Raw genomic sequence first — 15202 nt, 5'->3', positions numbered from 1 at the left:
ACGTTAAGGGTCGTATTTAGCCTTGATAGATATTTATTAGGTCTACTGCAGTTGTGAAAACACGGTCACTACTACGTGTTAAAATGTGACTTGCTGCCTGCATATGGTTTGTTTGGCTCAGCAGACAGCAGATCGCATTGGGTAGTAGTAGACAGTAGTAGGTTGTAATGTAAAATCACATCAACATTACAGCTTATTCTTACATTCGCCTCTAGATGGCAGCATAAGTCCAAGCTCCGAGGATTTAGAGAGTCGCAGCTTGGTGCAGACTGCGTTATTTGCAAAACAACATAAAATGCAAACCATGAGATGGCATTCAAAGGCAAAGTGGTAAATTCTAAGGTAAGAGGGTGACTATTAAATGCAAAGAAGAATTACACGTGTCGCTCAAACTGTTCGGGATGTATGTTTCACTATATCATCTCGGCCAGCCGCGGGTCTACGATCCTACGATAGTAGGCTAAATACATTGATTAGCTACCTAGTTTTGTTTTGGCTACAAGGTGATCGGCTGTTATTGCACTGAACTACTCCGAATCATTAAAATGCTATGCAACAGATTAGGGCAGGATTTGCAGCCTGCGCTTCAGTTGCACATCATCTGCAAGTGGCAACAGTAGCTGGCAGGTTCATTCTGTGTATTGCAGTTATACAGTATAATAATATGCGTATCGGACAGATTCATATTAATATGCACACCACTCGCTCTCTGTCATTCTTTCAGACCGTGCTAGTCCATTTGCTGCTTTGTCTGGTCATTTTTTACTCTCTCTACTACATGATTGGAAGCGTGTGCTTTGGTGCCTTCAGGTATATAGAATAGATTCTCTCTCTGTTTACGGTAGGCCTACATATGTTTTATGCTATTTGCTACTATAGTGTTGATGTCTGACCTATTATTGTATGTCTGTATGCCTTTGTCTTTATGTATGAATTGGATATACAGCCTGGACCACAATGTAAATAAGCCCTCATGGCTTTGTGTTACGTACCTTTTTGTGCCACTGTATAATCCACCACTATTTGCAAACCAGTATTCAATCAATCAATAGTTTCTCATGAGCAGTCATTTATTTCTTATCAATTTTGATCTGGTCCCAGACTCCAGTCCATTGTCTTGGAACTGTTACGTTTTGACCTGACACCTCATAACCCATTTATTTAGGTTGGACCACTTTGATGGGCTGATTCCATTTGACTTTAAGACAGAGCCTGCAGAATCTAATTCTAAATACTTAGGTAAGCACAATTTAACAGACAACATGATAATAAGGATACCAGGATGTGTTGTGACTGTTTTCCCCTTCATCTTTAGTAAACCTCCTGTCCATGGAGCTAACTTACTTCTTCAGTGGTCTGCTGTTTGCTGCAGTGGTAAGGAGATGGGTCTGGGATTATGCCCTCACCGTCACTCTGCTCCATGTACTGCTCACCAGTTTAGGTGAACATACAAGCACATGCGCTAACGCTTACATTATTGAAATAATACTGATATTTTCTATTATTTGCACAGAATGCACACCACACATTTTTCTTTTAAGCACATCACCTAAAAATGTACATCATATTTTTTCCAGACCTACTAACATAGTCTGTACACATTCATGATGATTATTCGTTTTTTGTATTCTAATTGCATACTTTAAAAGTGCAATGTGTGTTACAGTGATGTTTGAGTTTCCTGTGGTGTGGCAATGGTGGCTGGCTCTGGGTAAGACCAAGGTAATTCTCAGCCATAGTAGTTGTATTAAATATTAGGACTAGTTCTTAATGCTGTTTGTTTTCATGTTTCGCAGGCAGTGGCTTGTTTCTGATGATCTGCAATGGTCAGCTGATTGCTTACTTCACTTGCCAGAGTGACCAGAGTTATCCCCTCTTCAGCAACTACTGAGATACACGCATGGCGCATGCACATGCTGATTGATTCTCTGCCCCTCTCTCTTTCTCTTGCTCAAACCAAAGCTTGATGCACAGTGTTTTGGTAAAGGGCTTTATTAAATTAAATGAAATGATTACTATATTTACCCAGGGTATCTGGGCTAAGCTCAAGAACTTGTTTCCAGCCAGGCCCTGCTCATAGAACATTTCATCGTAGTGGTTCAATGCTTTGTTCAAGGGCACTTCAGCGGTGGTAATTTTAACGTGTCGGACCGCTGATTCAAACTGGTGACCTTCCGGTATCAAGACCGCTCCGCAATCCGTCCGGCCACCGCTGCCACAGTGCCTCTGAGGTGATGTGCTTTTTCTGGAATTGTCAAACTTGAAACAATGTTACCTCCCCATCACTCACAAAACAGAATTATGTTTTAGTGTAATTGATGCAAAGAATGTTATGCTTTTTTGCTTGTAATTCGAGAGCCTGAGTATGACGAGAGTATCAGGCTCATGGTGGCGCAGGCTCATGATGGCGCTATAACAGGCCTCTATATGTCTTAATTGGCTATATTACTCTTTTTTTTTTAGATATTTTTTTTGCGGCTTACGCCTTTTTATTGGTTTTTGAAGGGACAGACAGTAGGCTGACAGGAAACGGGAGAGAGATGGGGGAAGACCGTGTCGGGCTCGGGAGTCGAACCCGCGGCACACTGCGACTGGATTACCAGTCGGGTGCCCAGGCGGTTACACCACCGCCTGGGCGGCTATATTACTCTTGAACATGGATTACTCTTATTCATGCAATCAAAATCTTTCTTTCCCTGGATTCCTTGGATCATGATGCCCCTACGATTTGTGCCATAGATTTTCCACTATTTCATGTTTTCTTTAAAACACACTTTTTGCTACCACTCCTACACATGTTGTCCAAACTTCACACAACAACAAAAGAACAAATGCAATATAAACATTCTGACAAAAAAAAATACGAAAAAAACGAATTTAATTAAAAAAAATAGAAAAATATGCATTTTATCAACATACAGTATAGGCCCTGCCCAAAGGCCCTGACCCATGTGTGGTTATTAATGGTAGTGGCTCAGTCACCACTGGGGGAATGTATGAGAATCCTAGGAAGGCCTCAGTAGCTGCACCCCCCAGGCACCTGTCACTGAAGCCCACAGAGGCTGGCAGCGGCTCTAGTGTAAACACAGGGTCAATGTAGCGGACATCCCATGGGCCAGCCTGAGAAAATAGACACAGATACACTGGATTTGGACCAAAAGAAGAAAAACAGAAGATGTTAAACTCTGTAGTTCTTGCTTTTTGTTTTTTATTTCAGGTGAGAACATTGTACTGTATAAGCCCCCTTTCTCACCTGCACTAATTTATGTCTTTTTAAATTTTTACAATATGTAATGTTTTTGTGTACAAATAAATAAAACAAAACAATTTTTTATTTAGCTCTGAGAGATGGAGATACTTACTACACTGGGGATAAATGGAGGAGTGACTTTCTTAGCCAGTAGGTCATCCCAGTTGATGGACAGGAAGAATGGATGACTCTGCAGCTCTTCCTGAAAATACACACAGGAAGTCCATAGATAGATAGATAGATACCTTTATCCCACAGGGGAAAATCAGTCGCCCAGAGGCGGCACAGCAGTTAAGGTTACAACATACAAGTAAGGATAAGAAGGACACAAAAGTACTGTAGTATACACTAAGAAACAAGGCAGAAGGAAAAGCAAGGTGCATCAAGAAATAATTAAAATAATAATAAACTTAGCTCAGTGATGGCATCTGAGTGTGTTCAAGTACATAAGCACACATGTACATTAGTCCCCTTTTTGTTTGTTTGTTTGTTTGTTTGTATACTTACAAAGTCACAGTTACGCCCTATGCGATTGGCACAGTCCCTTTCCAACAGTCCTTTCAACAGGGAACGAGCAGCCCGGGACACACCAGGACCGAGTATCAGGGGAGCATGAAGGATGTTGTCATACATCTGTGCTTTACTACGACTGTAGAACGGAGGCTGGGGAAACCAAGGAAGATGGGGTAGACTTGATAAATAGCCTGGGATAACCAGGGATTTTAAGTTGTTTGCCTCGCTCTGCCACTCACAGGAATTTATATATTCTTTGAGAAGAAAGAATATATCCCCACACATTTGTTTTGCTCCCACGAGAAACGTTCAATGGTACAATGTTTTGACCTCAAAGGTATTTATAGTCCGGCAGCTGACAGGCTTCTTTTGTATAAAGTGGGAAATTTGGTATTCTTTTTTATTGGCCTAAAATATTGTCTATATACATACAGTCATGAATCCACTTGCTGACCGGCTGTCACTCTTGTGACCCCTATACTGAAACATCCTATGGCAGGAAAAAATGTCAAACTTTCCTTATGCTTTAAGTAGCATGTGACATGTCAAACTATTCTGAATCCATTCCAAGCATTAGTTTTACACAAAACACTCCTTGGGCTAAAAACAGCCATAGACATTAGCACAAATGTGATGAGCTCAGCACATTTTGGGAAAATTTGGGCAAGTGGCTATGGCTGTTGTTAGCCCAAGGAGTGTTTTTTGTGCAAAACTAATGCTTGGAATGGATTCAGAGTCATGAAAACCCCCTAGTTTGACATGTCACATGCTACTTGAAGCATATGGAAAGTTTGACATTTTTTCCTTCCATAGGATGTTAATGGTAGGGTCACAAGAAACCCCTATAAAAAAATTGCCCAATAGTGAAAGCCAGTCAGCAAGTGGATTCACGAATGTATGTATATAGAATTTCGCGGGCCTTCGGCCCGCTCATCCTAACGCGATGCGTCGCAAATGGGAAGAAGGCAATGGCAACCCATGATGTTTTCATTTATGCATTTGCTTGGAAAGCGCAAAGTTGCCAAGCTGGCTGAGTGGCCCTGTTTGGTTTTGTGTATGTGCGTATGAAAGCGAGCATGGCAAGGCGCAGGAACAGTATACTGTACTGTACTGTACTGTAAGTGTTTGTACTGTACTGTAGTCATGTGTACTGTACTGTACTGTTCTCTGTACTGTTGTATTAGTGTTTTTTTATAATTATTATTATTACATGGATTAATATTCTGATGTACTGTACTGTACTGTTGTCTGTACTGTTGATGTTATAGTTAGTAGTGTTGTGTTATTATTTATTATTATTATTATTATTATTATTACATGGATTAATATTCTGATGTGAGCTTTCTTTCTGTACTGTACTGTACTCATGTGTACTGTAGTGTTCGCTGTATTGTTGATATTGTTGTTGTTATTAGTGTAGTGTTGTGATTTATTATTATTATTATGATTGAAAGAGAGCATGGCAAGGCGCAGGAACAGTATACTGTACTGTACTGTACTCATGTGTACTGTACTGTTCTCTGTACTGTTATTAGTGTTGTGTGCTTATTTATTGTTATTATTATTATTACATGGATTAATATTGTGATGTACTGTACTGTTCTCTGTACTGTTGATATTATAGTTATTAGTATTGTGTTATTATGTTTTATTATTATGATTATGATTACATGGATTAATATTCTGATGTGAGCTTTCTTTCTGTACTGTACTCATGTGTACTGTACTGTGCTGTACTGTTGTTATGATTAGTGTAGTGTTGTAATTGTGTATTATTAGTATTATTATTAGCGTTTTGTGGCGTGTGTGTGTGTGTGCCATTTCAGCTGCATCGCGAGGCGATCCAAATTCCCCCCCCGCGCGCACGCACGCACGCACACACCACACACACACACGTGTCTGCAGTGACACTGCGTTGTACACAGCTGTTCTATTTCAGCCTTACTGACTGCCAGAGTGAGTGCTTAACACTGGACGCCAATCATCCAGTGTTAAGCAGTCATCCAGGATTCATAGAACCATAGTTACATACGTGACTTACGTGTTGTGTTGCAGCGCGTTGTTGTTGTTATCCATATATATGCGCGTCGGTTCGTCCCGATTGTACCACGCCAGGGGTCGACGCGGTCGTGTTTGCATGAGTGTAACTGTGTATGTAATCGCGGCGCTGTCCATCCAAGTTAGAATCTGTGTAGAACCTGTTGTTGTTGTTCTTCGTCTTCTTCTACTTTTGGTTTCCGGCAGGCTGTACAGTGTGTGTGTGTGTGTGTGTGTGTGTGTGCGCGCGCCCGCACGTGTGTGCGTGTGTGTGTGTGTGCGTGTGTGTGTGTGTACCGTGTAACTTCCGGTATTGTTTCCGGAAGTGTGAAAGGTATCACGAAACACACGTGGGTCACGTGGTGGGGTTTTGAGCCATTGGGAAGGGCTGATGTAGTGTTGCCAGGTCCACGTATTGTAAGCGAGTGGTAGTGTGTGAAAGTATAGGCTGTAGGCTGTAGGAAGTCAGCTTTTGCGGCCTTGTTTATATAGACGTGGCAACAATGTTTGACAATGTTGGCGGCGCAGCCAATGAAAAGAGTGGAATCACGGGATGCAGTGTTGCCAGGTCCGCGAATTGTAAGCGAGTTGTAAGTAGCGTGTTGAATGGCATTTTTTCTGGGCTTGTTTTCATAGACGTGGCAACAAATTAGGCGGGGGTGTCGGTGCTTGTGGCGTGTTTGTGTTTATTATTTGTATTGATATTGTTTGCGAGTGTGGACGGGAGCCGGCTGTAGTGGCAGTGCAATGACAATTTGTACGCGCGTGATGTGGAGTGTGGCCGTGCGGCGCGACATGAGGAGATAGGGAACCAACGACGCGGAGGGTAAGTCTGTGACGTGTTAGTGTGTTGTTGCAGTGTGTGTTGCAGCGTGTTGCAGCGTGTCAGTGACGTAGTAGCTGGTGCCTTTTGTTCCTGTCCTGGGGACACCTTTTGGGGACACCTTTTCAATTGTATATAAGATAGACAATATTTTAGGCCAATAAAAAAAGACTATACCAAATTTACCACCCATCCACCCTGGCTGCCGGACTATTATCAGATACATCCAATGCACCAGATGAAGACTTTGATTCATTTTACCATATATCTGTGCTTTTCCCCAGACTGCATCATTGCTCAAATGCTCACACACATATATGTAAACACATGTTCACTTACCAGCCCATAGAGCATCTCGAACAGTACACAACCCAGGCTCCACCAGTCCACTGTGGGACTGTAGATATGACCCTGAAGCACCTCCGGAGCCGAGTACTGAGGAGTCCCACAGAAAGTCTGCATAGTACCTCCAATGCCCACACCCTCTTTACACAGCCCGAAGTCAGTCAACATCAAATGACCTCCACTGTCCAGTAAGACGTTTTCTGGTTTAAGGTCCCTGAGGGAGGGAGACACACGATATTTCCTATCTGAATACTTTTAATAACCATTGCGTTGCATTGCTTAATTGTCCAGTGGTTCCCAAACAGTATAGCGAGGCGCACTGTGACGAGTGTGATGGAGACAAGTCCTCCAGGTGTGCCTCTTGGGATTTTTTTGACAGCCACACATTACTACTGCAATATGTACAAAACATTGTGAATTATCTTTTAATTCATTAGATCAGTATACTTTGTCCACACACACTTCCCAATATACAGAAGCATTTTATACATAAATGTGTTTTGCAAAAATCGGCCTCCTGGTGGCACTATGAGGCCCATGTATAGAATTTGGGGCAGAGGTTCTGCTCTGGCATCGCCAGGGAGTGTGACACACACACACACACACACACACACACACACACACACACACACACACACACACACACACACACACACACACACACACACACACACACACACACACACACACACACACACACACACACACACACACACACACACACACACACACACACACACACACACACACACACACACACACACACCCACACACACACTGAATTAAGTTTATTAATTCAGTTAATTACATCACATATTAATTCGTCCGCTGTGTGTGTGTGTGTGTGTGTGTGTGTGTGTGCATGAGTGTACCTGTAAACAATTTTAAGGGAGTGGAGATAGCCCAGTGCAGAGGCCATCTCTGCTGCATAGAATTTGGCTCTGGGTTCATGAAACGACCCTTCTCTCTGAAGGTGGTAGAAGAGCTGAATGAAAAGGAACAAGGAAAAGTTCAACAGAAATCTATGAATTCAAAGACTACAACCTGTTACCTGTTGCAACTGTAGTTGGACAGCTTTTTATCCTGTCTACATATATCTTGCCACCCCTGGCGCTTTGGCATGGGGGGTCTGATCAACATGGAATGAATTCTGTACTGGCCATATAAGGAGCATGTCTTGAGTGAAGCACTTAGAAAACTGTTGCGCCTTTCTTCGTCCTTTTTTTCAAACTTAACTACAGGAGCGGTGGTCTCAAAAACATAGAGGAAAACTTGACCGAACACGTGTCTTGAGTGAACAGGGTTTGATGAGGGCCCAGGTAGGGCCAGGCCTTAATTTTCGCAGCTGCACAAATAACTTTGGGGCAGGACCGTCTAGAGTTTGAATGGACAGGTGGGCCTGTTGAGAACTCTAGTTTTCACTGGCTGCCGGTCGCGGCTGCACTAATAACTTGGGACTGTTATATGTCATAACAGGTTCTGACATATATCCATATATGGATATCTAAGGGTTTGAGGTCAGATGTAGAGTTGCTGAATATTGATGACATCAGGGATCTCCATATAAGGGCTTAACTGCGACAGCAGGTCGCATTTACTATGACATCATAGTATCCATCCCTGATGATGTCACGTGATGTCACGATGACCTGGGCACCATATATGGGGGCTGATGTCACGTGATGTCACGATGACCTGGCGGTTTGCCTGGGGTGACCAACCAACCAACACACTGACAGGAAATGCAAGATTCCATAGTAAATGCGACCTGTGGTCGCAAAAAGAAGTTTAGGGATAAATGGTAAGGCGCGCCCAAGATAGGGCCCCAAATCTCTTATTAGCCAATCTACAAGCTCACAACACAACACGTCGCAACGCGTCTATCCATCATGTTTGGGTGTCATGCAACAGGTTACTGTGTTTCCTCTGATATTATAATCTTGAAATGACCGATACTGGGAATAAATCTCATACGCATACCTCCCCTCCATTGAGGTAGTCCAGGACAAAGTAGAGAGCGTTTGTTGTTTGGAAAGACAAGTGTAGGCCCACCAGGAATGGATGTTGCAGTCCCTTTAATAGTACACTCCTCTCTACCATCACATGGCTCTGCTACAGAGAGAAGAGCATGATGTGATCATATGATACACAGAGACACCTATTAGACAGAGACTGGTAGGCAAGCAGACAGACTGACAGACAGACAGACAGACAGACAGACAGACAGACAGACAGACAGACAGACAGACAGACAGACAATTGGGAAACATACCTCTTTCCTCTTGACAATGTCCTTTTTCTGGAGTACCTTCACAGCATAGTAAACCCCACTTTCTCTGTGTCTGGCCAGCAGCACCTGTAGCAATTAAGAACCTCGTGTTTACAGCTCGTGAACCTCGTGATAGCGCTTTAAGCCCTTTAACACTCATATTGAGAGGATAGAACACCTGTCTGATTGGTCACAGTGGCAGTACGATCTCATCTCGGCAAGAAGGTTTGTCACCACTCATACAGGTACAAGCAAGGAATGCAGGTGTGGTAAGGTCCACAATACTGTGTTAACAGAACATAACAACAACAACAATAATAAATATACATAAAGATATAATAAGATAAAGATACAGATAATAAAGATACATTCTTACAAGGAGTAGTCTTATCGCAGCAATCAAGGTTATTATAGTTTTGTTGAATTTAGTTTTGACTTTATATCAACATCAGTTTTTAAGTGTGTATGTTAGTTTGTTAAATTCTTTTGATTTAGTTTGTATTTGTTTTAGTGCTCTTTATCATAATATGGGATATTTCTGAGTGGCGAGATTTGAAAAGGTCAGAAAAGGTACAAGCACTAGTTTTAGTTAACTATAATAACCTTGGTCTGGATTTATGGAATGTGCAATGCTTAAAAGAGCGCCTTGTGAGAGTTTAATTCATGCCTGCTGGTTTTTTACCAGACTTAAAAAACCTGCATCTAACAACCAAAGTTAAACACACAAAAGAGTATGCTTCCCACCTTTCCAAAGCTTCCCTTGCCAATAACTTTGAGGTAGTGGAAATCTGATGGTTTCACCCTGGTGATCATACCAGAAAGCGTGTCAATTTGTTTCAGAATCATAGATGTTTCTAGATAGAACTATAGTCAGTAAATAAAAATAGCTTACTGGATATCAGCAGTGTTCACTGAGCTTTGCAGATCCTGACAGAGAGAGAAAGAGTATTTATGAAACATGTTGGTTGCTTCATCATGAACAGAAAAATAGCCAACAGTTATTTTACTCACCAGATCGCCGCCTTCTTCCTGCTCTTCTCTTAAACTCCTATCTGACTGAAGGATTTTCTGGCTATCCAGGCTTTGAGGAGGTTAACAATGAATGTGACTGTGAGTAATGGTCATCTTCAATTTAAAACATCTGAAACATTTCGGAAAATCTAATGAAATGTACTTACTGATGACAGAGTAAGTAATGGATTAAGTCACTGAATCCCCTTTTCTTCCCTTTGAGCAAAACTGTAGGACAAGCAAGTTTGAATCCTTACATAAGTGTTCCACAGCTATTATAATACAAATATACAAATATTATCATCTCTACTTTACTTCATATGCCTTCTTGCTTTATGTCTTGTGTTTTATTTATTAAAAATAATACTTTCTCAATAAATAAAATAAATAAATAAATAAATAAAAAGTTACCTGAGAAAAATGACACAATCCCCTCCATCTTGGGCTTTGTCGTTGGCTGTCGATCACGACGAGTCATCACATAAAAAAGGATAGAAGTCTTGGTAAAACCCAGAAGAAAACCTATGAAGTTGGAAGAGGTGGAATTATCCAGCTCTGAAGTTCTGCACCGTTACCACTTGTCAATGCAGTGTGCGCTATAGCTGTCTGTAGCTATTAAAACCTTCCCTGCCCCCCTCCCAAAACACACTCCACCACTCCCCCACAACGTTACTGTGACATGGTTCAGATCTAGCCTGGATCTAGCCCAAAGACCCCGCCCACTCTCTGAGTGGACTGCGTCTCTTCAAGAAAGCTCTTCAAGAAAGCTACAGTCTGATAATCAGGCTAGTTCAGATCCGCTCAACGCGTATATTCTTTCTACGTCCGAGCATAGACATGGTAACGCCCCGTCTGCCTCTGATTGGCCTACCGACACTGCCCGTCTTGCCTGTCCTCCGAGATGCAAGGCTACTCCATGGTGGGAAATAATCTTAGAGTATAATGAAATAATACAAGTACAAGAGAATGGAAACACGCGACAGTAATTTGTAACTTTAATTTTTGTAGAAGAGGCAAACTAATAATTTGTTTGTGCCGTTTGCTTTGATTGAATAATTGATGTAGGCCTATGTACTATGATTTGATTTGGCTGTGTGTTAGTGTTGATTATCGTGTATTAATCTAAACTAACACTAAACTAATACTATTATAGGCTACTAATAAAGATCAAGGGAAAATATATATATTTTTTTACAGTACAATAATGTTTAAAGTTTACACATGTATACAAATAAACAGGCCAACGGCATAAACAATATTAGTTACCTCTTCTACAAAAAATAAAAGTTGCTGTCGTTCGTGCCAAGCTGTCATTCTCTTGTAGCTATTATATATTCGTACTTGACTTGTATTATTTATTTATTTCCCACCACGGAGTAACCTCGCGCATCTAACTATGGGCGCGTTCGGAAATACCGCACCGGAGCACACTCGCCTATTAGTTTGCATTGCACAGTGCGCTCAGTGCGCTATTTCCGAACGCGCCCAATCTTCCACCTCGGAGACACCGGCTGTGTCGGTAGGCACATATTATAGTATGTAACTCTAACCCTAATCCAGTATACTATAGAATAGGTTTTAAGAGATTATTCGATTTGTTGACATGAACATTTAAAAAAAAAAAGAAAATCATACTCAGCCAATCAAATCATCATCACAAATGTCATTCCGACCAATCACTTTCGGGCGTCTTTTGGTGTCTTTTCTGCCCTCACTTTTATCCTCAATATGTACTTTGCTCAGCCAATCAAATCATCACTATGGGCCGTAGAAGAAGAGAGTCGCGACACGATCTGATCTCGCCAAAGCGGGTGCTATGTGCTATAGCTTCCATACATTGGAACTATCTCATTGAGATAGAATGAGCACTTCCGCATTCCATTATTACAATGGGAGTCAACGCTAGTGTCGTCACTCTCATACTAGATCAAGCTGGTTCACACAAACCCTCAAAGCTGGGCATAGGAGTGCCCCTCAAAAATATATATATTGCAATGAAAATAATCGATAGTAGCAGCCCTAGTGGCAGCACTAATATTGTCTGTGTGTGTGTGTGTGTGTGTGTGTGTGTGTGTGTGTGTGTGTCTTCTATATACTATGTGTGTGAACCCCACAATCACACATAAAGAATGGAAGTGAAAGTTTCTAGGGCACCAGCCTTACAGCACGTAACCTGGTTTGGAAGCTAACCCAGTCTAAGGATAGTCATAGGGTGATAGACAGCATTCCAGCATGTGACATGTTCTACTTTATCTCTCCTCATGTTTCCTGGCCCCTGTCTATGTGACTGATGTGACCTGTCTACACCTTAGCACACTGCAGATATAACACATTACTTTCAGATTCACCTATTTTCACCTAAATCTTTCAATGCCTCTTTTGGGGGTGATACTTTAAATATACAGTACACTCAAACGCACACAATGCACCAAGTGAAGAGTGAATTACATCACCATTAATGGATGTATAAACCACACACAATTAAAGACAAATAGATATGGGAAATGAGACTAGCACAGTCTGATGTTCTTATATGTAGCCTACTGTATTCATGAAAATCACACCTGTGTGAACTGAGTGGTGCAACTATTTATTTATAGTTAGTAGTTACTGTACTGTGCTCTATATACTGTATTGTAGTGTACTCTGCTCTCTACTGTAAAAAAAATCTTCCTGAAATGACAGTTACCACGTGGCGGTCCTCGGGTGGTTCCCGGAACATCGAGACCCCCAGGAATGCGCCCAGGGTGCCGGCCCGGTTCCGGCGAGCCGCCCCATGTACAAAACGGTAGAGAAATAACAGAGTAAGGTGGTTGCACACCGGCCGCGTTTTTCGGAAAACCGATGGAGAAACGCCGCTAAAAATCCAAATTTGCATCCGATTCGCGCCCGGTGTGTAGAGACCTTTACCGTGTGGGGGTCCCCAAGGGGGTACCGTGTGGGGGTCTCCGGAACATCCAGACCCCCAGGAACGCGCCCAGGGCTCGTACTGTAGTGTACTCTGTGTGCCACTTTAGGTGTTCCAGCTGCCCGTGCTCGGACACAGAGACACACACATACATACAAAGGGACACACATAGCTGCGCAATGGAGTGGAGGCACCGCTCAAAAAAGACAGAGACTGGGTGGGAGGAATACTGGACAACTCACCCCGGTGCTTGCCCGTTTTTCCTCCCGGAATTTTCCCCAGTGAGGGGCATAACTTTGTAATATGCTATTGGCGGTTTGTATTCTTTTTGGAAAAATATAAAAAGATACTCCTGTGGAAAGGCTATATTATTTTACTTATATTGACCCTATAAACAATTTAGTATTATTTAGTATATGTAAGGTTTTGCCCACTCAAATGGTACCTCGTCAGATAATCCCCACATAGCCACAACAACTTCTGTGAACCGACTTCACTGTAGTAGCCTTTACATAAATTATATTTGTACTTAGGCTGTCTGCTGTCGTGAAAGTTTATAGTTAGAGAAATTCAAAGTCCAGCCGTCTGCTGTCCAGCCTCTCCCACCCCTCACTGGGGAAAATTCCGGTAGGAAAACAGAAAAGGGGTGAGTTGTCTTGTTACCGGTGGGAGAGAGACAGACAGACAGATAGAGGATTTATGAAACATGTTGGTTGCTTCATCATGAACAGAAAATCACATCTCGGAACATTGAGACCCCTAGGAACGCGGCCAGGGTGCCGGCCCGGTTCCGGCGAGCCGTCCATGTCCAAAACGGTAGAGATATAACAGCGTTATCGTGTGGGGGTCCCCGGAACATCCAGACCCCCAGGAACGAGCCCAGGCCAGGTAGTGTACTCTGTGCCACTTTACTATGTGCTGTACTCTACTCCACTTTAGGTGTTCCATCTGTCCGTGCTCAGACAGAGACAGCCGCACATGCATAATGTACACATACACATACATACACAGGGACACACATAGCTGCGTAATGGAGCGGAGGCACCACTCAAAAATAGCCAACAGTTCTTTCACTCACCAGATCACCGCCTTCTTCCTGCTCTTCTCTCAAACTCCTATCTGACTGAAGGATTTTCTGGCTATCCAGGCTTTGAGGTTAACAAATTAACAATGAATGTGAGTGTGAGTAATGGTCATCTTCAATTTAAAATAAATCATCTGATTTGGGAAAATCTAATGAAATTTACTCACTGATAATTTACTCACTGACTGGAAACAAGCTTGTGGAAGTTGTGGATTAAGTCACTGAATCCCCTTTTCTTCCTTTTGAGCAAAACTGTAGGAAAAGCAAGTCCATAGCTGATGAGTGAAAGATACATCCTAAGATGCTTTATGTCTTGTGTCTTTACTTTTTGCTCTGTAAAATATACGAATACCAAACGAGTAGCCCCTTTACCAACTCGCCCCGGGCGTGCAGCCGGCAGAACTGTGCGGCCTGGTATTTCTAAAGTAACCTAAACCTAACCTTATTCCTAACCTCAACCCCAGTAAAACTATGCGTGCCTAACCCTAAACTTATTTATAACCTTATTCTCAGTAAAACAAAATAAAGAATAAAGAACCATGGCACCGAAGCGGTCGGCATGAGGTCGGCGGAAAAACAATCGAGGGGCGAGATGGTTTAGGGGCGACCGTACCTGATACCAAATATACAGTACACTCAAACGCACACAATGCACCAAGTGAAGAGTGAATTATTGGATAATTCATGGATAAACGACACACAATTAAAGACAAATAGATATGGGAAATGAGACTAGTATTAATGAAAAAGACAGAGACTGGGAGGGAGGGAGAGAGGGAGTTGTTGATGATCCAACAGTTTGTAACTATAGGAAGACTTACAAGACTAGACTAGAAAAATTTCCCATATCCTCATATACTGGTGCCTTGGGGATAATGCCAGAGAATTATATAATGAGACATCAACAGAGAAAAAGACCTCATTTAACCACATGAACCCTATTGCCTTTATTCTGGGGCAAA

The 15202-nt window shown here is 42.2% G+C and overlaps 2 protein-coding genes across 3 annotated transcripts; one reads left to right on the top strand and one right to left on the bottom strand.

Annotated features, from left to right (window-relative positions):
- Nucleotides 1-243: 243 nt before the first annotated feature.
- On the top strand, nucleotides 244-2466 carry LOC306924712 (putative transmembrane protein 244). Its single transcript, XM_079503331.1, has 6 exons — nucleotides 244-342; nucleotides 725-810; nucleotides 1166-1239; nucleotides 1316-1441; nucleotides 1667-1711; nucleotides 1797-2466. The coding sequence occupies exons 1-6, from the start codon at nucleotides 310-312 to the stop codon at nucleotides 1889-1891; spliced, it is 459 nt and encodes a 152-aa protein (XP_079359457.1). The 5' UTR covers nucleotides 244-309; the 3' UTR covers nucleotides 1892-2466.
- Nucleotides 2467-2861: 395 nt separating this feature from the next.
- On the bottom strand, nucleotides 2862-10882 carry sgk2b (serum/glucocorticoid regulated kinase 2b). Of its 2 annotated transcripts, none has more exons than XM_079503330.1 (12): nucleotides 10660-10882; nucleotides 10416-10476; nucleotides 10249-10318; nucleotides 10130-10164; nucleotides 9982-10039; nucleotides 9241-9324; nucleotides 8949-9080; nucleotides 7841-7953; nucleotides 6963-7182; nucleotides 3758-3913; nucleotides 3363-3452; nucleotides 2862-3143 (listed from the first exon to the last, which is right to left on the bottom strand). In XM_079503330.1, exons 1-12 carry the CDS (start codon nucleotides 10724-10726, stop codon nucleotides 3075-3077), a joined length of 1155 nt encoding a protein of 384 aa, XP_079359456.1. In that variant the 5' UTR covers nucleotides 10727-10882; the 3' UTR covers nucleotides 2862-3074. The 2 variants fall into 2 exon arrangements, with proteins under 2 accessions (XP_079359456.1, XP_079359455.1); XM_079503329.1 differs by having other exon boundaries at nucleotides 2862-3120.
- Nucleotides 10883-15202: the final 4320 nt, after the last annotated feature.

The sequence above is a fragment of the Electrona antarctica genome (assembly GCF_951216825.1).
Source record: "Electrona antarctica genome assembly, chromosome: 6".
Classification (NCBI taxonomy): Eukaryota; Metazoa; Chordata; class Actinopteri; order Myctophiformes; family Myctophidae; genus Electrona; species Electrona antarctica.
Note: the sequence above shows the minus strand (reverse complement) of the source record. Positions and strands in the feature narration are given on the sequence as shown.

Excerpts from the sequence above, each read along its gene's own strand:
- LOC306924712 (XM_079503331.1), top strand. The coding sequence starts at position 310 with ATGGCATTCAAAGGCAAAGTGGTAAATTCTAAG. Across the intron at positions 1,240-1,315 it reads ATCTAATTCTAAATACTTAG|TAAACCTCCTGTCCATGGAG; the intron begins GTAAGCACAATT and ends CTTCATCTTTAG. Across the intron at positions 1,712-1,796 it reads GCAATGGTGGCTGGCTCTGG|GCAGTGGCTTGTTTCTGATG; the intron begins GTAAGACCAAGG and ends CATGTTTCGCAG.
- sgk2b (XM_079503329.1), bottom strand. The coding sequence starts at position 10,726 with ATGACTCGTCGTGATCGACAGCCAACGACAAAGCCCAAGATGGAGGGG. Across the intron at positions 9,081-9,240 it reads ACATTGTCAAGAGGAAAGAG|CAGAGCCATGTGATGGTAGA; the intron begins GTATGTTTCCCA and ends TTCTCTCTGTAG. Across the intron at positions 7,183-7,840 it reads TCCCTTAAAATTGTTTACAG|GGACCTTAAACCAGAAAACG; the intron begins GTACACTCATGC and ends TCCCTCCCTCAG.